Below are 24,852 nucleotides of genomic sequence, written 5' to 3'. Positions count from 1 at the left end.
AAAAAAAATTCCTTTAGTGACCCTTTAAAGCCTTAAAGTGATGTAAACCCAATTTTTTTTTTGCCGTCACAATCTGTGCCGTCTTGCCACAAAGAGTTAATCCAGCTCTGAGCAATCCTCTTCTTTTTTTCAGTGAGATAAATACAAACAGGAGAAAACTTTTGTCCGTTCTTCCCCCTCGCTGTGAGTGACAGGTTATTTACATATTTATTTTTTTAATTCCCACTCCCTCCTTTTCTGTCATGTGGTTACTTTTCTGGATTTTGACTGGATGTTAGAGATCATAGCAGAATTTAGTGTAAGGAATACACAGGAGAAAATGCATGTTGACAAGGGGAGTGTAAAGGGGGCGGGGAGTCTACTGACATCATGACTCCACCCACTGAGCTCCAGACAACAGACCCACCCACAGAATCTCCAGTTTTTCAGTTCTTATAACAGACAGAGGGGAGACATTTGACAGGTAAGGATACATGCAGGAGACATCTATATCCTTATAGATCAGCACTATGGCAGTAGTTTAGAAAAGATGAGAGAGAGTTTACATCCACTTTAAGTGTCAGGAAGAACGTGGAGGTGCAATTCATGTCATATAGTAGTAGTAAGTCCCTGTAGCTAAAGAATTTCTCATCACAGACAAAACCATAAACAAGTGGGCAACACAGTTTATTTCTAGTGCCACCCCCCCCAATTGCAAAGCATAAATCCAAATTAAGACAGACCGATTCATCTCTCCCCTCATTTTGAGGACTTCAGAATTTTATTTAGGTTTATTTTCTCCCACAACATAAAAAAAAAAAAGAAAAAGAAAGAAATGTATATAAAAAGATACACATCTGGTCGAGGTATTTCATCTTGTTTTAATTTATAACTGTTTGAAATCCAGTGACACTGACACACGTACATACAGCTACCACGGCCAGCCCACTCCCCGTGCAGCGAGAGGGGGCATGGCTTATTTTTGACCTGTCTTTTGTAAAATACAGTACTAATAAGTGGATTGCTACTAGCATGCATCCACGGCTGACACTACAGTGATTTCCATACTGTAACTCAAACAGTACAGCCATAAAAAGAAAAAAAATATATTTATATATAATCAAAAGTCATAATCCTTTGAACCTATCCTGAGAGGCCTAGTGGTGCGGCCAGATAGTTAATGCTTTTTTTTTTCTTTTTTTTTCCAAAGATGCTACAGGCGGTACGTCCCTAGAACTCCTCAGTTATATAAATATGGAAGAATTTTATTTTGTACAGTTCACTACATTTCTGGCTACCCGTTAGCGTCCTACGGAAAGATAAGGGCATAATGCTGAGAGGGAAGGAGGGGGTGGAATAGGCGTTCCGGTGGGACGCAGTGGAATGAGTCGGTGTGGTCATGGGAATGTTCCGGTAGGTGGGTGTCAGTCCTCTTCAGTGCCGCTTCCTGAGCGTTCCTATAGAGAGGAGAACAAGCACATTAGAACTTCAGGCAAATGTAAGAAAGCAAAATTACAAAACCAAAAATTAGGAATCCGAGGGAATAATGACCTTTCAAGCGAGCACAACATTAAGAGAAAAGGACTCTCTGGCTTCCCTACTTTATTGCCCCCCCCCCCCTTTTTTTATTGCCCCCCTTTTCTTCTGTCCTTTTTTTATCAAAGACGTGACTCCTTTGTCACTCAACTCATAAATACATTATTCTGTAGAAATGTCCCCCCCCCCCCCCTATTGCAAACTCTTAAAGTGGAGTTCCACCCATAAATATAACATTACATCAGTAGTTTTAAAAAAATGTCATTAGTCCTTTACGAAATATTTTTTTTTTTTTTTTAGATGCCTTCAAAGTGTTGTTGCTAGGCAGAATAGTTAATCTTCCCACTTCCTGCCCCTAGGTGCTTAATGCTTCCTAACCTACACCGCACAGACTCCTGGGAATGTAGTGGGTGTAACTTTCCAGGAGTCTGTGCATTCCACAGTCTCAAAGAATCATGTGACTTGGACACCACAGGTGCTGAAACCTGATCTGACACTGCTTGTGCAGCACTGAGCATGTGCGAGATCTGCAAGGCTGAAATCCAGGAAGTCGTACAGTCTGGGTTCATGATGCCCACACTTAAGATGGCCCCAGTCAATTTCTATTTTATAAAGTGTCTAAATGCTGTAACAACCGAACAAAACGGACCTTAGTTTACAGACTAACTTTACTAGAATACATTAAGCTTGTGTATTACAGGGGTATTTATATTTAGAAAGTGAAATTGTGGCCGGAACTCCGCTTTAAGAATAGATCCCAACTATTTACTTGTAATCAAATTAGTGTACTTCTTAAAGGGTTTGTATAACTAGATTCCTATGATGTATACTTTGAAACCACTTGCCTACTGGGCACTTTATTCCCACAGGCCAATTTTCAGCTTTCAGCGCTAATCGCACTTTGAACGGCAAGTGCGCGGTCATGCAACACTGTACCCAAAGGAAATATTTTTTTTCCCCACACAATTAGAGCTTTCTTTTGATGGTATTTAAAAGCAGAGGTCCACCCAAAAATGAAACGTCCTCTTTTCATATCCCCCCCCCCCCCGTGTAACATTTGGCATCTTTCAGGGGGGAGCAGATACCTGTCTATACATTTTAATTGGATCTATAATTTACTTTTTCATTTAGGTTTTCACATTTAGATAGATGGTACCTAAATACAATTTTAATTCTTCTTTTTTACTCGCACATTTGTGCTAAAATACATATTCAGGTTTTATTTTTGCTTCCATGTTCCGTTGCAATCATTTGTATCGAGATGAGAGAACCGCAACTCATGTAGCGGCATGGAATGCAAGCAGTCCATCCAGATCGAGGCTTGACACGCACAGGAAATGACGTCCTAAGCGTATTAACGTTTCCGGCGGAGTCTTTCCGCAGAAACGAGTCTTGGAAGGCATGACGTTGTCACGCCGTGCCGCCAAGTATACGTACATTACTACACTTCTGCTTCCATTTGGAGGTTTGTAATGCAAGCGGCGTCACCACGCGGAGGTGTGGAGCGCACGCTGTTCCACCTTTTTGAGAATACCAGAAGTGACTTGCACAGATGCTGGCGTGACACGGTGAGCTAGACTCTCATCACTGGGGTCATCATCTTTATAAATTTCACAAGGCTGCAGTGGATTGACACCCCCAGACGAAGTGTATTGACACGAAACGCATCGGGAGGACTCCATCGCCTTTTTTTTTTTTCTTTTTTACAATCGCTTGAAAATCCAGCTAAATGTAAGTTTAACAGCTGCAAATAAATTTGGTGGTACTATTTTAAAACAAGATTATGCGATGGGGCTTTTTTCTTCTCTTGTCTCCCTATACCATTGATTTGACTTTGGTGCAAGTTCACATCACGCACACAGAGGGCCAGATTCTCAGAAGAGTTACGACGGTGTATCTCAGGAAACACCGTTGTATCTCTGTTTTTGGCCCCGGGTATCTATGCGAGTGATTTCTAGAATCATTTTCGCATAGATACGGCCAAGATCCGACAGGTGTAAGTGACTTACACTGGTCGGATCTTAAATGTAATTCGCCGCTGGCCGCTAGGTGGCGTTTACGTTCAGGTCTCATTTGACTATGCAAATGAGCCCGATACGCCGATTCCCGAACGAATTTGCGTCGCGTAGTCGTCGCTTACGTCGTTTCCGTAGGCGTAAGGTTACCCCTGCTATATGAGGGGCAACCTCACGCCAGTCCGCCGTATGCCATGTTAAGTATGGCGTTGGGTCCGCGTCGTCTTTTCCCGTCGGGAACGTCGCTTTCCCAAGTCGTTCTTGAATACGACTTTACGTCAATCACGCACACGTCGGCATCATTGACGTTTTCCGTCGTGAGCTGGAGCATGCACACTGGGCTATTTTTGAGCCCGGCGCATGCGCAGTTCAATCGACGCGGGGGCGCGCTTAATTTAAATACAAGCCGCCCCCTTCGAATTACGCAGGGATACGCCGGGCCATTTACACTACGCCGCCGCAAATTACGGAGCAAGTGCTTGAGGAATACGGCACTTGCTCCAGTAAGTTGCGGCGCCGTAGTGTAAATGGCTTACGCTACGCCAACGCAGAATCTACCAGAATCTGGCCCAGAAACATTATTTCTGTGGATTCATTTATCTTATCCCTACGGGTGTCTGGAGGCCATAAGATATATCCATTGAGGACTTTCCAGCACTTCATCTTTTCTCTGGTGAGTCCAATTTCTCTGGTAAGCCTACACTTTTACCGGTGGTGGGTCTGCACATCTTATACAAGAGTCACAATTTTTTGTCTACAAGAGTCACTTGGAAGTTATTGATAATCCTTCTTCTCAGTTATTGTACTGAGACTTGGTGGACTTTATATTCATTTATTTATAGACTGTTAAGTTTTCCACAATAATTTCTTGTATAATTTATGTTAATATCACATTCATTGTTTTTGTTACAGTGAGCACATCACTTTCCTGGGGGTATACCCCTCCACCATTATATATTAATAGGGTTTTACTTCCTATTTAATTGTACAAGCGCTACACATATTACATCCACCTGTCTAATACAGGTATTTTGCTCCCACTTCCGGGGCATAGATACCAGAGCCACCCGCCGGTATCTACGCCACTTCCCGCGCCTCCTCGATCCCCCCCGCTGTCTTCTGGGAGACACACGTCCCAGAAGACAGCAGGGACCAGTGGGTTCATGCATGCGCAGTAGGGAACCATGAAGGGAAGCCACAAGGCTTCACTTCCCGATTCCCTTGCCGAAGATGGCGGCAGCAGCACCCGAGAGCCAAGGGATAGATCGGCTGCGGGTGCCCTGGACAGGCAAGTGTCCTTTTTTTAAAAAAAAGTCAGCAGCTGCAGTATTTGTAGCTGCTGTCTTAAAAAAAATATTATATATATATATATATATATATATATATATATATATATATATATATATATATATATATATATATATATATATATATATATATATATAAAAATAAAAAGACCAACATTGAAAAAAAAAAAAAAAAAACTTTCATAGCTGGTTAAAATTTTTTAGCAAACAGGTAAAATTTCGCCTTCACTGATGGGCATTGATAGGGAGGCATTGGTGGGCACAGATTGGCAGCACTGGTGGGACTGCATTGATATTCAGGACACCGATAATCAGTGTAGCTGTCCCTTTAACACAAGCTGGCAATATGCACTTTTCTCTTCTCCTGATGTTGGCAGCATGAGGAAATGAGTGCCGATAACCAGCTTCTGTTTACATCCGTGATCAGCTGGACAAAGCTGTTAACTTGGTAAAGAGCTGCTGATTGGCTCTTTACCCCAATCTGTGATCAGCAGTGTCCAGCGCTTAGAGAAAACTGTGGCAGGATTTACTAAAACTGGAAAATCTGGGGCAGCTGTGCATGGTAGCCAATCAACTTCTAACTTCAACTTGTTCAATTACGCTTTGGCAATAAATCATTATCCAAAAACACTCAACTCACCTCCTCCTGCTCCTCCTCGGTGTCGTCATCACTGACCACAGGCTTGGCCCTGCAACCCCTGCTTGTGCGCCTGCGCCCCTTCATTCGTTCCTGCATTTTCTCCTTACGACCCAGCTTAATCTTCACTTTAACGGAGCGAGCTGCAAGACAGATTGAAAAGAGAAGGCTGCTTAATATATAAAAAGAAAAACAGAAACCAGAATGGTCTGGAGTTGGAAAACATCTATACAAGAGAAATGGAGGAAGATTTGCACTAATCCTGGAATTCTATACAGTGGGCTAGATTCAGGTAGCTTCACGCATTTTTTACGGTGCCGTGAGGCAAGTGCTGTAATCACAAAGCACTTGCCTCCTAAGTTACGGCGGCGTATCGTAAATGGGGCCGGCGTAAGCGCGCCTAATTCAAATGAAAATGACGGGGGTGTGTTTTATGTAAATGGGTGGTGACCCGATGTGATTGACGTTTTTTTTACGAATGGCGCATGCGCCGTCCGTGTACATATCCCAGTGTGCATTGCTCCAAAGTACGCCGCAAGGACGTATTGGTTTCGACGTGAACGTAAATTACGTCCAGCCCTATTCGCGAACGACTTATGCTAACGACGTAAAAATTTCAAAATTCGACGCGGGAACGACGTCCATACTCAACATTGCGTACGCCTCATAATAGCAGGAGCAACCTTACGCCGAAAAAGCCTAACGTAAACGACGTAAAAAAAAAAGCGCCGGGCGTACGTACGTTTGTGAATCGGCGTATCTACCTAATTAGCATATTCCTCACGTAAATCGATGGAAGCGCCACCTAGCGGCCAGCGTAAAATTGCAACCAAGATACGATGGCGTATCCATTTCTCCTGTTTACTATTATAATTGAAAGTAAAGAAAAAAAAGAAAATCCCAAATTTGGGGTTGTCCCCAGAAAAGGAATAGAGGTGAAATCTTCTTACGCGGACACTAGTTCTGGTAACCCCCAAGGGATTCCCTTAATTTGCAGGGATTTCCTCTCACTTCCTGTTTGGGTAGGGGACAGGAAGCAACAGGAAATCCCTGCAATGGGACACGGATGGTGGAAAAAAAAAAAAATTCACAGGGGGTTATAACCCTCCCTCTTACTCTATCCAAAATGAAAAAAGTTTGGCGTATAGGTCTACAGAACAAAGCAGCAGAATGGGATTATTGGCAAACGTTGAACTGCAAAACGCAAATCCCAAATACATTTACTGCATTCTTACACTCAGATTCTGAGCCTTCTTCCTCCAATTCCTCCTCCTCTTCACTTTCTTCCCCTTCACTATCCTCTTCCTTCTCGATCTTCTGCCTCACACTGGTGAAGACCGACTGCAGCACAATGGAGTCTTCATATATCTAAACAGAGGAAAAGTGTTAATATGAATTATTAATAAAGGTATGCCAAACAATATTACAAGAAATTAATATGAAAGCATCAGTAAGATGGTGGAAAACGGACATCAGAAAGACAAATGTTAGAATACAGAACACAAAGAGCTGAACCAGATTGTGTATAAAGAGTACCTGTGCTGCTAAATTAGCCCACACATTTGAGAATATGGGAGGTGGACACTGTACTACTGTCCCCAGGTAATGCTTTGGACTTACGCTAGAAGTCTCACACAACACTAGCCTATTGTTGGTCCATACGGTTTGCGTATTACAAACAATGGTTACACTACAGGGCTAGGCTGTGGTAGAGATAGGTGTGACAGGCGCATTAAAGCGGAGTTCCACCCATTTTTGAGAGGTGGTCTTAAACGAAAGACCTCCTCTCAACAACTCGATTTTGGCTATTACATTTTTTTTTCTTACCTTTTTGGATGTTCCCGAGTGTACTTCCAATTCAGGGGGGGCCGCGGCCAACGACATCACGTCCTCTTCTGCGGCGAGCTCCCCCGTTGTTTTCTGGGACGTGTGTGTCCCAGAAAACAAGCTAGCCATTCACAAGGCGCCACACGACTCATGCATGCACAGTAGGAAACTGGCAGTGAAGCCGCAAGGCTCCATTGCCAGTTTCCCTTAGTTGGAATGGCGGAACCGACACCCGATCTGATGGACGGATCGGCCTTGGGGGGCTGACATTGCAAGCTCCCATGAAAGGCAGGTGTCCTTATTAAAAGTCAGCAGCTACAGTGGTTGTAGCTGCTGACTTTTTTTAACCATGATGTGAACCATGGTTATCTACAGGTAAACACGTACAGTCACCATTGCTTTGCACAAAAAAGGGACACAGAGGCAAGGATATTGCTGCCATTACTAAGATTACACCCAAGTCAACCATTTATCGGATCATCAAGAACTTCAAGGAGAGGAGGTTCAGTTGTTGAGAAGAAGGCTTCATGGCGCCCAAGAGAGTCCAGCAAGCACCAGGGCCGTCTCCTACAGTTCATTCAGCTGTGGGGTCGGGGCACCTCCAGTGCAGAGCTTGCTTACGAATGGCAGCAGGTAGGTGTGAGTACATCGGCACACACAGTGAGGAGAAGACTTTTGGAGGATGGCCTGGTGTAAAGAAGGGCAGCAAAGAAGCCACTTCTCTCCAGGAAAAACATCAGAGACAGACTGATATTCTCTGATATTCTGCAAAAGGGATTGGACTGCTGAGGACTGAGGTAAAGTCATTTTCTCTGATGAATCCTGTTTCTCATTGTTTGAGCCATCCAGGGAAAAAACCTTGACAGGAGAAGAAAAAGTGAGCGCTGCCGTCAGTCCTGTGTCAAGCCAACAGTAAAGCATCCTGAGACCATTCATGTGTGGGGTTGCTTCTCAGCCAAGGGAGTGGGGGGGCTCAATCACAATTTTGAACACAGCCATGAAGAAACCATGGTACAAAAACATCCTCCAAGAGCAACTTCTCCCAACCATCCAAGAACAGTTTGGTGAGGAACAATGCCTTTTCCAGCATGATGGAGCCCCTTTCCATAAGGCAAAAGTGATAACCAAGTGTCTTGGGGAACAAAACATGGAAATTTTGGGTCCATGGCCGGGAAACTCCCCAGACCTTAATCCAATTGAGAACTTTTAGTCAATCCTTAAGAGGCGGGTGAAAAAAAAAAAATTCTGACAAACTCCAAGCATTGATTATGCAAGAATGGGCTGCCATCAGTCAGTGTGTGGCCCAGAAATTGATTGACAGAATGCTAGAGAGAATTGCAAAGATCTTGAAAAAGAAGGGTCAACACTGCAAATATGACTCTTTGCATAAATGTAATTGTCAATAAAAGCCTTTGACACGTATGAAATGTTTGCAATTATACTTCAGTACACCATAGTAACATCTGACAAAAAGATCTAAAAACACTGAAGCAGCAGACTTTGTGAAAATGTATATTTGTGTGACTCTGAAAACCTTTGGCCACGGCTGTATATAAAGGCCACATTGTCACAGTAGATCACAGGGCCATTATACCAAAACTTACCAGAGACCCTTCAAGGTTGAAGGTCTGAGCGTTCTGACATAGCAGCATGACGTCTTTTTCCAGGTCATTCAGACTACGGTACTTGTGATTTCTGATCCTCTCCTGGAGAACAAAGTGGGTCACATTAGTCACATGAAAGGCATTTCAGAAGCCAATGACAACATCTAAAAGGCTCTTCCCATTTACCTTGATCTTCCTGAAGTCCACAGGTTTGCGGATCAGCTCGTAATACTCTGGCAGTTCTTTTCGGGAAGGGAGCTGAATGAAGACCTCGCTAAGTTGACGTCCCGAAACGCTATTTCATGAAAGAAAAGAGGAAACCTTTAAAGTGTACGTCAAGTAAAAAGCCAAAATCCAGCTTCCAGAATTTGAAAGCATTTTTACTGAGTGAGGCGCTTTTGAATTAGCCCCTAGCATTCTTGTTACAGACACATGTTGATCCTACCAGATTATATGTGCAAACATTGCTTCTGTAAGGCTTGCTAGAGTTCCCCCATAATATCAATGCATTGTAAGGCTTGCTAGAGTTCCCCCATAATATCAATGCTTGTATAAGATGTATGCTTTAACCCAGAACCGTTAGGATTAATTACACAGAAGCTAGAAGACAGCCTTGCAGTATGTTATTGTGTACGTTCAGAGAACAACAAGATAAGGCAGTGGTCATCAACTCCTGTCCTCAGGGCCCACTAACAGGCTAGGTTTGCAAGATAACTGAAATGCATGACAGGTGATATAATTTGCTGCTCAGTGATTGCAGTATTCTAGTCTGCATCTCTCCAAGGTAATACATAAAACCTGGCCTGTTAGTGGGCCCTGAGGACAGGGTTGATGACCACTGAGATAAGGCATGCGGTAGAACAAGTTTTAGTTGGCTACACAGAAAATAGATTGCTATGTTTTCATGCTTCCAGGGTAGATGGTTGCACGCTCAGGAATGTTGTATAATTGATGTACTGAATTACTTGTATAACCTAATTACTTTAATATGATTGGCTGAACCAAGGGCGTTCCTTTTCTTGTATGTTTAAATAGGTGCAGTGCGCACAAGAAATAAACCCTAGTCTTTGATTCCCCATATCGCTGCGTGTGTCTTGACTTGCTGATGCATCAGAGAGTCTCCATACATCCAGAGGTCCGAAAGCCCGGGTCCAGTTGAACCACCAACCTTACAGCTTCCTGTTGCAGTGTGACCCCCGTTTCTCAGCAAACAGCATATAGAGGGGGGATGTCTATTCCCTCCTCTCATTTCTCAGATTACACTCAGCTCTCTATGTTTAGTGTGACATTGGATCCCCATGCTCTGCCTTTAGAACAGAAGTCTCTGCCCCTCATTGTCCCTTACACCCCAGAGAGCTGTCCCCTGCTGTGTTATGTACTCTTTGCCGTCATCGTTTGGGGTGTGGTTGTAACCCATTGTTTGTGTCTGTCTCCCTTGGAAGAAACAAATATTATGGGATGGATGTCCATGTGGAGGGATAGGGGTAAGTTTGAATACACCTGACCTGTGTGTCTATTGTCCTTGGACAGTTTAACCCGCCCTAAATCCAAAGGTGGGGGAGGAAGTGTCTCTGAGGCATTTATTTGATGAAAAATGTGCTGGAAGAAAGGCAGTTTGTTGTTTTGCCATCCCGGCTTTCTACATGGCCTGTCTGTGTGGTCCTAGGCTATGGCCAGCGACTACAGACCAACCCCTTTGTCCTTCTCCATCTGAGTGACCAAGTCTGCGAGTCCAACAGCCTCCATCCTGGGAGTGGATTAACCCTGTGATCGCCAGTGTTGTGAGTAGCACAAACTCTATCCCTGTGTGTCCAGTACTGGGAACAGACTTTCCCTACCTGCCAGAACTCTGTTATTTCTCTGGTTTGGCCAGCCTGGTGTGGATTACCTTTTACCATTCTGCTTCCCCGCTGTGCATTTATACTGTGTTACTGACTCTTGTTTTGCCCGGCTGTGATACCTGCTACCTGGCTGCGTGTTAACCCCCTCTACTGTTAAATAGAAGGCTTTGTGGGGGCTCCTACTCTCCATGTGTGTATGTTCCACCTACATCTCCGTCACAGACCAGTTTACTGTTTTTTCAACTTTAGGGTGGCTGGATTTTGGCCAGCGGGAGTAAAAAAAAAAAAAAAAATACATAATTGGTGCCAATGGGAGGAACAGGGCCCCTGTCACCGGTGCCTATAAAGTAATAGTGCTCCAAGTACCGGATAAAAGGCAAGCAAAGGGCCGCATCTGGCCCACAGGCCACAGTTTGGAGATTCCTGCTTTAGAAGCTCAGAAATGCTGTGTAAAATATGTGTTTCAGGAGGCTGTAAAGGTGACTAGAGCAGCGTTTCTCAACTCCAGGCCTTAAGGTGCCCCAACTGGTCATGTTTTCAGGCTTTCCATTATTTTGCACAGGTGATTTGATCAGTTTCACTGCCCTAGAAATTACCACAGCCGTTTCATCTGAGGGAAATCCTGAAAACATGACCTGTTGGGGCTCCTTGAGGACTGGAGTTGAGAAACACCGGATTAGGCTGCATATAAAAACAGGTACAACTTATGTAGGTGCATTTGTTTAATCTCTGTGTATCACAGAGACTAGTCACTGAGTATATGCAAGGATTTACATGTACTTTAAACATCTGCGTTTCCATTGTACTAAAAGCAGAGTTCCACACAAAAGTGGAACTTCCCCTCATGTGTCTCCTTCTCCCCCTCCGGTGCCACATTTGGACGGATGGATGGTTCCCCTCCTAGGAGCCTCAGCTGCCACCGTTCAGCTCCCTCCTCCTTCCCCCGCCACCGGGCCAGCAGGAGTGCGCAGCGGGTGCTTGTGCATGCGCTGTAGGGACCGTAATGCTTCACTACCGGGTTCCATTACTGGCTATTGCGGCGGCAGCACCTGACAGCTGATGGAAACATCAGCTGAGGTGCCGACATTGCTGGACTCCAGGACAGGTAAGTGTCCCATTATTTAAAAGTCAGCAGCTGCAGTATGTGTAGTTGCTGGCTCTTTATTTTTGCAGCAGTGGGCGGACCTCCACTTTAAAAGGAATATTTATTTGCATTCTATGCATTGAGATAAAAAACCTTTAGTATGCAGCAGCCCCCCTCAGCCCCCTTAATACTTACTCAAGCCCCATCTCAATCCAGCAATGTTGAACAAGAATCTTGGATGCCCGGTACGCTCCCCTCTTATTGGCTGAAACAGCGGGGCGCCATTGGCTCCCGCTGGTGTCAAAGTCAATGAGGAGAGAGAGGAGGCAGGGCGGAACCGTGGCTCCATGTCTGAATAGACACACGGAGCAGCAGCTTGGCTTGGGTGCCCCAATAACAAGCTGCTTGCTGTGGGGGCACTCGGCAGGGGCCAGAAGTGTCGATGAGGGACCCGAGAAGAGGAGGATCAGGGCTGCTCTGTGCAAAACCACTGCACAGAGGAGGCAAGTATAACAGGTTTGTTATTTTTAAATGAAAACATTAAAAAGACTTTAGTATCACTTTAATGCCCCAAAGATCACTTTGTTGACCACTCACCTGTCCTTGTACTTGATGACTGCATCCACAGTTTTCTTCATCTTCTTGGTGAGGTTTGGAGGGTTGGGGGAAAGCTTCTCAGCTGGTGGTCTTCCTCTTTTCTTCTTCTTGCCGCCGTCGTCCTCCCTTTCCCGAATCCGCGTGCTGGTGGTAGGAGTGGACATTCCCGGGTCTATATCTCGCTTTCGCTTGCGAGTGGTCTTCTTCTGACGTACCTCCTCCTCAATTTCCTCCAATGTACCTTCTTCTATGGCCTGATCAGAGAACAACCACATTTATTACACCTGTACTTGAGCAGCGAACAAATGCTATAAAAAGGGGAGTGCAGGGGAGGGTGAAGAATAATTTACTGCATCATGGAAGTAGCAGGTGTCAACCCTTCTCTGGCATTGTCGGTCTCCAAGCTGTTTGATTTTTACAGGGCAAACCAGCAAGCATTGTGTAAAGGGAGCATTAAGGGTCGTCACCTCAAGACCTCAGAACATTCCATAGACCTGGACCTGTCCTTGTGTCAGGAGGGGCTTTTTTTTTGGGGGGGGGGGGAGATTTGTGCTAGCAGGGGGGATGGGGGAATTTAAAATCTACTGACCACTTAACTCCTTACCTTACAAATTGCATTACTTTTTCCCTACCAAGTGCAGTAAAATATGTGAACTGCGCGATTTCACACATTTCACTGCACTTAGTAAGGAATAAGCCGCAAAATGCAGTTTGTAAGGCAGCGTTAAGTGGTTAGTAGATTTGAAATCCCCATTCCCCCTGCAATAAAAAAAGAAAAATCCCACCTCCTGACAAACCCCTGACCCTCGTGTCTGGACAGTGGCGATTGGCCCTGTGCTGATCACATGCACTCTTACTAAGAAAAAATAAATAAAACCTCTCTTTATAGCAACACACACCAAACTGAGCAGGTGCAGCCTGACTCCATAAACTCTGTTATCAGGCAATTATTAGGGGACAGTGAAAGAAGGGGAGGATCAGAAAAGACTGGATCAAACAGCCTTTTAACACAATGCGCCGGATTAACCCCCTTAGGTTCCACAGTGAGTATAACAAGCATGCTTTACTGTAGGGCTGAAACTACTAAAATTGACTTAATTGATGAAAATAGTGGTCAACTATAACCGATTAGTTGGTCAGCCGATTAGTTGGCCTGCATACAGAATGCATTATTTGTTTACATGTCAGGAAATACAGTGCAACACACATACAGCTCAGTACACCATTCATACATGTCAGTAAGTGCCCGAGAGTTTGTGAATGTGCGAGGAGCAATGCCTTGTGGGATATGTAGTCCTGGGCAGGAGAAGGACGTTTTTTTTACTTTGTTATAGGGGCACACTATACTATACCTTAAAGCTTGCTATGGGGTACTCTTAAGTCAGGAGGAGCCAGAAGTTTCAATGGAGGACCCCAGAGGAGGAGGATGGGGGACGCTCTGTGCAATACCATTACACATAGCAGGTAAGTAGAACAAGTTTGTTGTTTATACAAAAAAAAAATGTCAACGTTTAAAATAACTTTAAGGGCTTTGTAAAGGGAATATCGGTATCTGAACCCAGAGAAGCTGGAAGCCGATAGATTGGGGCCAAGATAAGGCATTAAATATACTAATTATTACTTTCACTGTTTCACAGTATAAATTAATTTGGGCTAATTTTACGGTTTTCTTATTTTTTAATTCAAACAATTTATTTCCCCCCCCCCAAAAAAATTGCTTGTAAGATCGCAGCGCAAACACGGTGTGACAAAGTATTGCAACAACCGCCATTTTATTCTCTAGGGGCATAGGTGTCAAACACAAGGCCCGCGGGCCGAATCTGGCCCTCCAGGCCGTTTCATGTGGCCCTTGCACCTCTCCTGCAGCAGAGCTCCAGCCCTTTCCTGGTCTTCCTCCAGACTCTTACTTTCAAGCAATGCATCCAGCTTCTTCCCAGCAGCAGCATAAGGAAAGGGGGTGTACTGTGATGTAAGGGAGACTCAACTTCTGATGGTGGGGTGCCTCTTACAGATACAACCGGCTCTTTTGAGGGCAATCATAATGCTGATACGGCCCACCATGAAATTGAGTTCGACAATCCGGCTCTAGGGTGTCTGAAAAAAATCTCTCTCCATATATATATATATATATATATATATATATATATATATATATATATATATATATATATATATATATATATATATATATATATATATATATATATATATATATATATATATATATATATATAAAGATTTGTTTACAAGTTAAAATCCTTTTTTGTTTTTGATAGAAAATTACTTAGAACCCACCAAACAATATAAAATATATATATAATTTTTTTTAATATATATATATATATATATATATATAATTTATTTATTTTTTCAAAAAAAAAATATAAAAAAAAAGGATTTTAACTTGTAAACAAATTTTTAAAAAGAGGCCCAGTCCTTAAGTGGTTAAATATTTGCTTTATGCATAATAACTAGAACAAACAAACGCACCTTCAGCCACTGTTTCTCCGTCAGAGAGTCGCTGTAATCCACCTCCTTCCTACTACGGGAACCCCGACCAAACATCTTCTCCTCTTCCTCCTCACAGGTAAGACGCTCCACCTCAGCATCATCTTTAATGATCCAAGATGGCAGCTCATCCTCCTCCATCAGACGAGGCTTGCGCTTGGGATTGCGAGCTTCCTCTCGCCGCCTGTCCAAATCCATTCGCTAAAAAAAAAAAAAAAAAAAATAACGAGACCGAAGCCACGAGAGAAAAATTAAGTCCAGGTGACGCAGTCTTAAAAATGGCAGCTTTAATCTAAGTCACCGGAATCATTGGAACATACCGTTTTTTTCCGGCGTATAAGACAACCTTTTGGGCTTAAAAACTTGCCTCAAAACCCGGGGGTCGTCTTATACGCCGGTACCAGACCTCGGGCATCTATTATTCAAAAGCTGCGCCTCCTCCTTGTGGTGTTCCATGATAGGTGGAACACTTGGTTTCCCAGCAGAGCCTTGGTTCGGTGTTCCTCCTATCACGGATGTCTTCTCATCCTCAGAGGACCACCGTGATAGGCGGAAAACACGGGCGCCTATCACGGAACAGCACGAGGAGGCGGCGCGGCTTTTGAGTAATGGACGCCCGCAGTACAGCAATAAGGTATGGCACAGTGAGGCATGTTGACGGCACAGTGAGATTTGAAAAAGCTGAATAAAGCCTGTTCCTGTCAGCGGTTGTTCCGGCTACCCCTCAGCTTCCAGACAGACTAGTAGGAAGGGGGTCGTCTTATACGGCGAGTATATCCCAAAACCCAAATTTTAGCTGGAAAATTAGGGGGTCGTCTTATACGCCCAGTCGCCTTATACGCCGGCAAATACGGTAAAACCAGGCATGAGACCTACCATGAACAACTCAAACTCCTCTTCATGTCTTGCAATCATTTGATTCACAGTTTCATCATCAGGAACCTCATCCTCCTCCTGCAAAATCAATTGTTTATTGTCTGATGTGATCTGCCAGAGAACCATGGGAAAAAGAGGAAAACAAGTTTATTCCAATGCTTGGTAAGGGTGACACCATCTCCAATCTCTGGTTATATGACTCTAAGTAAGACATGATTTTATAAGACCGCTACTTTCTAAGATGTCTATATCAGAGATCTAGCTCTCTTTATTTTCGCTCTTCCCCTTATACTTGTATGCAATGGTGTATTTTGGTTTTGTGCTGCCCTAGACAAAAAAAAAAAAAAAAACGCGCGTCCGCCCAAACCCCCACGGTATATCGTTCTGTTTTTAGGGTCCGATGGTGAAGCTGCAGTCATTCACAGTGAACAGCTGCGGCTTCCTCATCAGACCCGGAGACACGATTCCTCCAAGTGCCATTTATAGAATTACTGCCCATGGTCTGACGTTCGTGGCGATACCTCGCGTGTGTCGATTGCCGTTTGCGTGCGGGACCGACACATGCGTACGCCTTTGCGAGCGAGCACGGGAGAACGAGGCACCTTTAAAAAAAAAAAAATGTATTATTACAAATTTCGATTTAGCCCAGGTTCACACTGACAGCAGGAATTCACTCCTGCATGTCCGTCCCGACTTCGGGGGCGATTTCAGAGACGTCTGCTGCACAGACGTCAATAGAAATCACAACACAAAGTCACCAAAAGTAGTACTACTTTTGGGAATCAGTGCGTCGGACGGTGCAATTGCCGCCAATTTGGCATGCGATTTGACATGCCAAATTGCATGCCAAATGGCTTCAATGTGAATCAGGGCCAAGTCATAGTCTTTTGACTAAAATGCCATTTTAGTTTTAGTCCTCCAAATAGTTTTAGTCACATTTTAGTCGACTAAAATCTCCAGTGCATTTTAGTCTACTAAAATCTAATGGGTTTAGTTAAATTGTAGTGCATTATTTAAACATTTCTCTAGAATTTCCAAACTCCTTATATACTCCTGGAGTTAAAATCTAATAACATTTATGGTATTAAGGTTTGAACATTCACTACAGACACAGAATTAGCCGCTGTGATATATAATGTCTTTAAGAATAAAACCAAGTTTCATAAACAATCAAATCTTGCTTTTTGGCCAACATAAATGCAACTTTAAAATACAAAAAAAAAAAAAAAAAAAAAAAAACTTAAACTCTATTGGCTGTAATGCTATTGCACAGATTACCTAAATATATTACCAACATTGAATAAACTTTTCTTAAATTTTTTTCCACTTTCAGCAGTTTAGTAGATTAGATGCCCCTTACTTACCCTTATGCTGTAGGGCAATTAATGTTTAAACTTTAATGTGCTATTATAGGCTCTGGATGAAATTGCGTTGCCAATTTAGAAATGGGCAGCAGAGTAGTGTTAATCTTAGGACTAAACTAAAATGGCATTTTAGTCATCTGAATTGTTTTAGTTGACGAAATTAACACTGGTGACAGGTACTCTTTATTGAGAGATCTGGGGTCTATAAGAACCCAAATCCCTTCTCTGCATCTCAAAAACGAACACACCAGAATCTGTGTTTTTGAATGCTTTCGATTTTTTTTAAAACTGGCGCCAATGGTTTCCGAGTAAATCGAAAATTATGTCAGGTCATCGTTTTTGGATATGAACAGCCAATTAAAGCCAATCCCGACTTTGCTTGGCTGTCTGGCTAGCTGGTGGACGCACCATCTGGTCGCGTGAGACGAGAGAGCCAGAGAGAAGCGCTGAAGGCCGCGGGGAAGGGGGCAGGCCTCCCCATCTCTGCTTGCAATAGCAACAGAGCGGCTAGTAAGCCGCTCCGATTGCTTTTACAAAAGAACCAACCGCCGACTCTAAAAAACGTGCAGCTGCAGGCATCATCCTGGTACAACCACCAAAAGGATGGGAATTGGTTAAAGAGCCACCTCTGCCCTTCTACCTGGATGTAGCGCCACCCCCCTAAAAAATTCCACCCAAGGCAAACGTCTTGTTTACCTGGCAGTAGATACGCCGCCCTGCCTGTATGGCATGCACTAGTTATACTCCAATTGTTCTGAATATTAAGATCATTTCCATTTGTGGAGGAGTGGAGTCTTTGTCTGCAGACACTTTTAAACTTTTATTTTTGTTCATAAATCAATAGGGTAAGTTTAAAGACGTCTTTGGACATCCCATCATAGATACATTAGTGAATATATTCTATTAGCAGTCTGAATTCAATATATTATGGAGGGAGAAGGAAAAAGGGAGGAAGGCAGGGAGAAGAAAGAAGGGAGGGAGAAGGGATAAAGAGTGGGAAAAGGGGATGAAGGGAGGGAAAAAGGGAGGGGAAAAGGGATGAAGGGAGGGAAAAGGAAGAAGGGAGGAAGAGATGAAGGGAGGAAGAGATGAAGGGATGAAGGGAGGAAGAGATGAAGGGAGGAAGAGATGAAGGGAGGAAGAAAGGAAGGAAGGAAGGGAGGAAGAAAGGAAGGAAGAAAGGAAGGAAGGGAGGAAGAAAGCAAGGGAGGAAGAAAGCAAGGGAGGAAGAAAGCAAGAGAGGAAGAAAGCAAGGGAGGAAGAAAGCAAGGGAGGAAAAAAAGCAAGGGAGGAAAAAAAGCAAGGGAGGAAAAAAAGCAAGGGAGGAAAAAAAGCAAGGGAGGAAAAAAGCAAGGGAGGAAGAGAGGAAGGGATAAGGGCCAGCCACGCCACCTCCCCCTGACAAGGACAGAATTTTTGTACATTAACTAGTCTATGTGTTAATGGCTGTATTTCCCTCCTCCTTTACATAGTATATATATCATTGTAGTTATGATTGGGCAACAAATGTGACAATACATGGTCCTGATGAAGCGAGGGATCCAGCAAAACACGTAGATCAAGTCTTGTCATGTTGACACTCATATGGGCCGTCGTTGGGATCTATCCTACAGCCATTAAAGATTTTATATGTTTTTAAATTGTATGGTTGTCGGTTGATTTTTATAAGGATTGTAATAAAGAATGTTTTTATGAATCAATTATGGTTATTTGACTCCCAGTGGCATAAAGTGAAACTATACTGCATCTGAGCACCACAAACACAATCTAAATAATTTTTAATATTCAAAGCCAACTCCCCCATCCATGTCATGTCTCCATGCTTTATTTTGTTGCAAAATTACTTTAAAAAAACACCCCCCTAGCATTTCTGGCTATGGCCATCTTGAGTAAGGGCAAATGTTTCATGTAGCATTTACTTCCTGGAATCCATTTGCCCGCCCTTAGCTTAGGCATGGAGGCAGGTGGGTGTGCTTAGCTGAGGAAACCCCTCCTGCCCCCATAAAGACACCTGGGATGTATGACATCATTTGCCTAGACATGGAAACCAGGAAGTAACCGAAATGTGAATAAAAGGTTTAAAACAAGCAAATATAAAATACTTTCCTATCTATTTACTAATGCTATCAGCATACGGATCAACAATTGTCAATGTTGATTGAGAGAGTGAAGTTCCGCTTTAAAGCCCCATGAGGTTTCCAATTTTGCTTTGGAAAGGAAAAAAGAAGATAAAAAAGGACAAAGACAGAGGGAACGCAATAAAAAAGGAATAGGGAATAAAAAAAAAAAAGAAATGAAAAAAGGAAAGGAAAAACCAAAAAAAAGGGAAGGTAAAGAGAGGTAACATAATAAAAAAGACAGAAAAAAAACACCTCCCCTCAGAAAAACAGAGGGGAGAGAAAGAAAAGAGGAAAAAAAAAAAAAAAAATGGGACGAGGTGGGAAGCATTTGATCCCTGCTGATTTTGTATGTTTGCCCACTGAAAAAGAAATGATCAGTCTATAATTGTATTGGTAGGTTTTTACAGCGAGAGACGGGACAAAAAAAAATCCAGAAAAAAAACGCATTCCAAAAAAGTTATAAATTGATTTGCATTTTATTGAGTGAAATAAGTGTTTGACCCCTTTGCAAGACACGACTTAGTACTTGGTGGCAAAACCCTTGTTAGCAATCACAGAGGTCAGACGTTTCTTGTAGTTGGCCACAAGGTTTGCACATCTCAGGAGGGATTTTGTCCCACTCCTCTCTGCAGATCCTCTCCAAGTCATTAAGGTTTTGAGGCTGACGTTTGGTAACTCGAACCTTCAGCTCCCTCCACATATTTTCTATGGGATTAAGGTCTGGAGACTGGCTAGGTCACTCCAGGACCTTAATGTGCTTCTTCTTGAGGCACTCCTTTGTTGCCTTGGCTGTGTGTTTTGGGTCATTGTCATGTTGGAATACCCACCCACAACCCATTTTCAATGACCTGGTTGAGGGAAGGAGGTTCTCACCCAAGATTTGGCGGTACATGGCCCCGTCCGTCGCCCCTTTGATGCAGTGAAGTTGTCCTGTCCCCTTAGCAGAAAAACACCCCCAAAGCACAATGTTTCCACCTCCATGTTTGATGGTGTTCTTGGGGTCATAGGCAGCATTCCTCCTTCTCCAAACACGGCAAGTTGAGGTCAAAGAGTTTGGTTTCGGTCTCCTCTGACCATAACACTTTCACCCCGTTCTCCTCTGAATTATTCAGGTGTTCATTAGCAAACTTCAGTACATGTGCTTTCTTAAGCAGGAGAACCTTTCAGACGCTGAAGGATTTCAGTCCTTCATGGTGTAGTGTGTTAACAATTGTTTTTTTGGCGACTGTGGTCCCAGCTGCCTTGAGATCATTGACAAGATTCTGTGAAGTTCTGGGCCGATTCCTCACCCTTGTCATTGAAACTCCACAAGGTTGAGACCTTGCATGGAGCTCCAGACCGAGAGAGATCGAGTTGATTTGCGTTTCTTCTATTTGCGAATAATCGCGCCAACTCACCAAGCTGCTTGCCGATGGTCTTGTATCCCATTCCAGCCTTGTGTAGATCTACAATCTTGTCCCTGATATCCTTGGACAGCTCTTTGGTCTTGGCCATGATGGAGAGATTGGAATCGGATTGATTGCTTCTGTGGACAGGTGTCTTTTATATAGGCAACAAGCTGAGATTAGGAGCACTCCCTCTAAGGCATTGATGGTGAACCTTGGCACTCCAGAGGTTTTCGAACTACATTTCCCATGATGCTCATGCACTCTGCAGTGTAGTGGAGCATCATGGGAAATGTAGTTCCAAAACATCTGGGGTGCCAAGGTTCGCCATCACTGCTTTAAGGGATTCCTAATCTCAGCTTGTTACCTGTAGAAGACAACTGGGAGCCATAAATCTTGCCGATAGGGAGGATCAAATACTTATTTTCCTCATTAAAATGCAAGTCAATTTATAACTTTTCTGAAATGCATTTTTCGGGATATTTTTGTTGTTATTCTGACTCTCATTGTCAAAATAAACCTATTTAATTAACAATTAAAATTATAGACTGATAATTTCTTTGTCAGTGGGCCATCGTAGAAAATCAGCAGGGGATCAAATACTTTTTTCCCCCCCTCAACTGTACATGGAAAAGAAGATGAACGGGGAAGAAAAATCAGAAGGTGGACAAGTAGCCAAGACCAAACAAATAAAAGAGATCTTCGCAGGAAAGCAATATGAAGGAATAGGGTGGGCTTACCTCATCCTGCTCCTCATGCTCCAGAATGGCCTGCAGAAAAGCCTTCCGTTCATGGCTGGAGGATTTCTGATCAAACATTCCAGCTTGGATGACCTTCTGATCCACATTCAGCTTGTATTTGGCGGCTGCCAGGATCTTCTCTTCCACGCTGTTTACTGTGCACAGGCGCAGAACGCGCACCTCGTTCTGCTGACCAATGCGGTGAGCTCGATCCTGAGCCTGTAAATCCTGCACACGCAAACAAAACAAAAAATAGTATTATGAAGTAGTCTGTTCCCAGATGTTTAGTTAGCCATAGACTCCGGTGACAGATGCCCAGCTTTGTTTTTGGGCAGATTGGGCCCATGGTTCCTGCAAATGACATACTGCTCTTATGCCAGTCACCGGGGCAGGTGAGACGGTCTGACCTGACTGCAATATAAGAAGTGCCAGCAGTATGACTGCACACCTTTCCTCTTTTCCCCTCCTGACTCTTTAGGAGTAAACATGGTGTTGGTCTCTCATGTTTAAAGCGGAGGTCCGCCGACCATTCATTTATAAATAAAAAAAAAAAAATCTGCCATTCCGACACTTTCACAATATAACGTTCACTGTTTTGGTGTAATATCTCCCCCCGATGTCCGTTTTCGGATCAAAAATTAAGTTATAAAAATTGATGATGGCGAAACCCACAAGCATTAATTTCCTGGATGCGGAGAATGCTGAGCTCCCAGCATTCACCGCTCGTTCTTGCGCATGCCCAGTGTTAATGGCGCGGATCGCCGTAAACTTCCAGGTTGCCATCACAACGGGCGGCAGCGTCAGAAGTTCCCACCCAGTTGTGATGGCAACAAAACCAAATTTACCCGATTGCCCTCATTTAACCACTTCCCTACCGAGTCACTGTAAATTGATGTCGGCGGGAACCTTTCTTCCTTCAGACTGGACGTCATATGATGTCCTTGGATTCCCGGCCACTAGGGGACGCGATGTCCGCCGGGCACCCGCGATTGCCCGCAATCACGGCAGGACCATGGATGTGTGTGTAAACACACAAATCCATGTCCTGACAGCGGTGAGGAGACTGATGTGTGTTCCCAGTGCAGAGGAACACACATCTGTCTCCTCCCCTTGCGAGTCCCCCTACAGTTAGAACACACTTTAGGGAACATATTTAACCCCTTCAGCACCCCCTAGTGTTAACACCTTCCCTGCCAGTCACATTTACACAGTAAACAGTGCAGTTTTATAGCACTAATCGCTGTGTAAATGTGAATGGTCCCAAAAATGTGTCAAAAGTATCCGATATGTCCGCCGCAATGTCACTGTCACAATAAAAATCGCAGATCACTGCTTCCTTTACCTTAGTGCAGTCCTCCTTCACTTACCTCATCCTTCGATTTTGCTTTTAAATGTCCTTATTTCTTCTGAGAAATCCTCACTTCCTGTTCTTCTGTCTGTAACTCCACACAGTAATGCAAGGCCTTCTCACTGGTGTGGAGTGTCGTGCTCGCCCCCTCCCTTGGACTACAGGAGAGTCAGGACGCCCACTAACACACAGCTCCTTTCTCTATCTGCAACGTAGAGAGCATCCAGACTCTCCTGTAGTCCAAGGGAAGGGTCGAGCATGACACTCCACACCAGGGAGAAAGCCTCGCATTACTGTGTGGAGTTAGACAGAAGAACAGGAAGTGAGGATTTCTCAGAAGAAATAAGGACATTTAAAAGCAAAATGGAAGGATGAGGTAAGTGAAAAAGGACTGCACTAAGGTAAAGGAAGCTATTTAAAAAAAAAAAATACTTTTTTTTACCTTTAAAACCCCTTTAAGTTTTGATTTTCTGTGGACCTCCGCTTTAAGCCAGCCATAGATGGATTGAATCTTGGCTGGTTCAGTAGGGACCAGCCTGAAATTCAATCTATGGGCAGGCTTGGTTGCACTGAAAGGGGTTGTAAACCTTCGTGTTTTTTTCACCTTAATGAATGGCTCCTTTACTTCCCTGAGCCCTGGAATTTTCCACAGCAGAGATGCACTGTCCCTCTGCCTGGGGTTCTCGGCTCTTGATTGGATAAATTGATAGCAGCACAGCCATTGGCTCCCGCTGCTGTCAATGAAATCCAATGGCGCAGAGTCCTACATTTGGCATCTCCCCCCTGTAATGTCCACATCTCACCTAGGCCGCTGCCGGGTGTACCAAGATGGCCGCCACTCCGGAGCAAGGCTGAAGCCGCTGCCTTTACTATGGCTGCAATCCGCAGATCACGTGGTGTGCCGATCTGAACGTGGTGGCCTGTTCGGATCACGGATCAAAGATGATCCGTTGAACCCCTAATGGACATCGAATGATGGAAGCGCGCCCGCAAGGTAACCCCCCTCCGGGAGAGCGCCTCCCAATGCTGGGGAGGAGCCGCGAGAGCCGCTGAGGGACACCAGAAGACGGTGTTTGGGGCCACTCTGTGCAAAACAAACTGCACAGTGGAGGTATGTATATGTTTGTCATTTAAAAAAAAAATTGAAGCTTTACAAGTCAATCAAAATCGATCAACTTCAGTACAACTAGCCTAATGGATTTTTTGCAAGCAATCACTGCCGGCAGCAGTGTTAATTGTGTGTTCTGACATCAAGTAACGCTCCTCGCCGGCAGAACACAATAGCACTACAGGAGGCAATCTCCCATCAACATTGACTCTGATGGCTCTCCCCCCACCCTATTTTCTTTATTACCACCCATGGTGGAAAGAAAGAAAATTGTATAATCTATGGGCTGTTTTATTCACATAGAGATCAATATGTTTTTGCACATCTGATTGTCTCGACAATCTATTGGCATCTCTACAGTGCCATTTCCCAGAAGATTAACAAAACTGAATGGCCTATAATCTCTTGACCATCACAGATTTGGTCTCTCCTGCATACCTGATGTGGGTTCCAGTCGCTGTCAAAGATGACAACGGTGTCCGCGGATTGCAAATTGAGGCCCAAGCCTCCAGCGCGAGTGCTGAGCAGGAAGACAAAGTAATCTGATCCAGGCTCATTGAAGGCCTTCAATAACATTCCACGGTCTTCTGCTTTAGTTGTTCCTAAAGGACGAGAAACATGGTGAGGATTTTGTGACTTACCAGAAGTATACAAAACATTATTTAAGAAAAAGCCTTGTTAGAACAGCCAACAAGGTACCCCTGCCAGACAGCGTGGCCAGGTTCCCAATCTATATTACCATCTAATCTGAGGTATTTAAAGCCACGATAAGCAAAATAATCCTCCATGATGGTCATGAGTGTGGTCATCTGACAAAAGAGCAGAACTTTGTGGTTGGTGACTCGTAATTTGGGGAGAATGCGGTCAAGGACCTCAAACTTTCCAGAGGCACGGTAGAGGTCCTGCCTGTAGAACACAGAAGGGAAAGCTTTAGCGGAATTTGTCAGCTTGTCATGTACAGTCACTTCCATGTTAA

The 24,852-nt window shown here is 43.9% G+C and overlaps 1 protein-coding gene across 3 annotated transcripts in view; it reads right to left on the bottom strand.

The window, feature by feature from the left end:
* Window positions 1-725: 725 nt before the first annotated feature.
* The window catches only part of SMARCA4 (SWI/SNF related, matrix associated, actin dependent regulator of chromatin, subfamily a, member 4), a 102,779-nt gene continuing 78,652 nt past the window's right edge, over window positions 726-24,852 (bottom strand). For 2 of the 3 annotated variants that reach the window (XM_040346462.1, XM_040346461.1), the window contains exons 24-34: window positions 24,616-24,782; window positions 24,315-24,478; window positions 21,421-21,648; window positions 15,812-15,922; window positions 14,918-15,136; window positions 12,428-12,681; window positions 9,092-9,200; window positions 8,906-9,007; window positions 6,710-6,842; window positions 5,478-5,617; window positions 726-1,436 (exon numbers count right to left, since the gene is read on the bottom strand). In XM_040346462.1, the coding sequence (XP_040202396.1) occupies window positions 1,404-1,436; window positions 5,478-5,617; window positions 6,710-6,842; window positions 8,906-9,007; window positions 9,092-9,200; window positions 12,428-12,681; window positions 14,918-15,136; window positions 15,812-15,922; window positions 21,421-21,648; window positions 24,315-24,478; window positions 24,616-24,782 (1,660 nt within the window). In that variant the 3' untranslated portion in view covers window positions 726-1,403. The remainder of the gene's footprint in view (window positions 1,437-5,477; window positions 5,618-6,709; window positions 6,843-8,905; window positions 9,008-9,091; window positions 9,201-12,427; window positions 12,682-14,917; window positions 15,137-15,811; window positions 15,923-21,420; window positions 21,649-24,314; window positions 24,479-24,615; window positions 24,783-24,852) is intronic. The other variant, XM_040346463.1, reaches the window with a different exon arrangement.

This window comes from Rana temporaria, chromosome 3 (genome assembly GCF_905171775.1).
Source record: "Rana temporaria chromosome 3, aRanTem1.1, whole genome shotgun sequence".
Classification (NCBI taxonomy): domain Eukaryota; kingdom Metazoa; phylum Chordata; class Amphibia; order Anura; family Ranidae; genus Rana; species Rana temporaria.
This window is presented reverse-complemented; position numbering and strand designations above follow the sequence as displayed.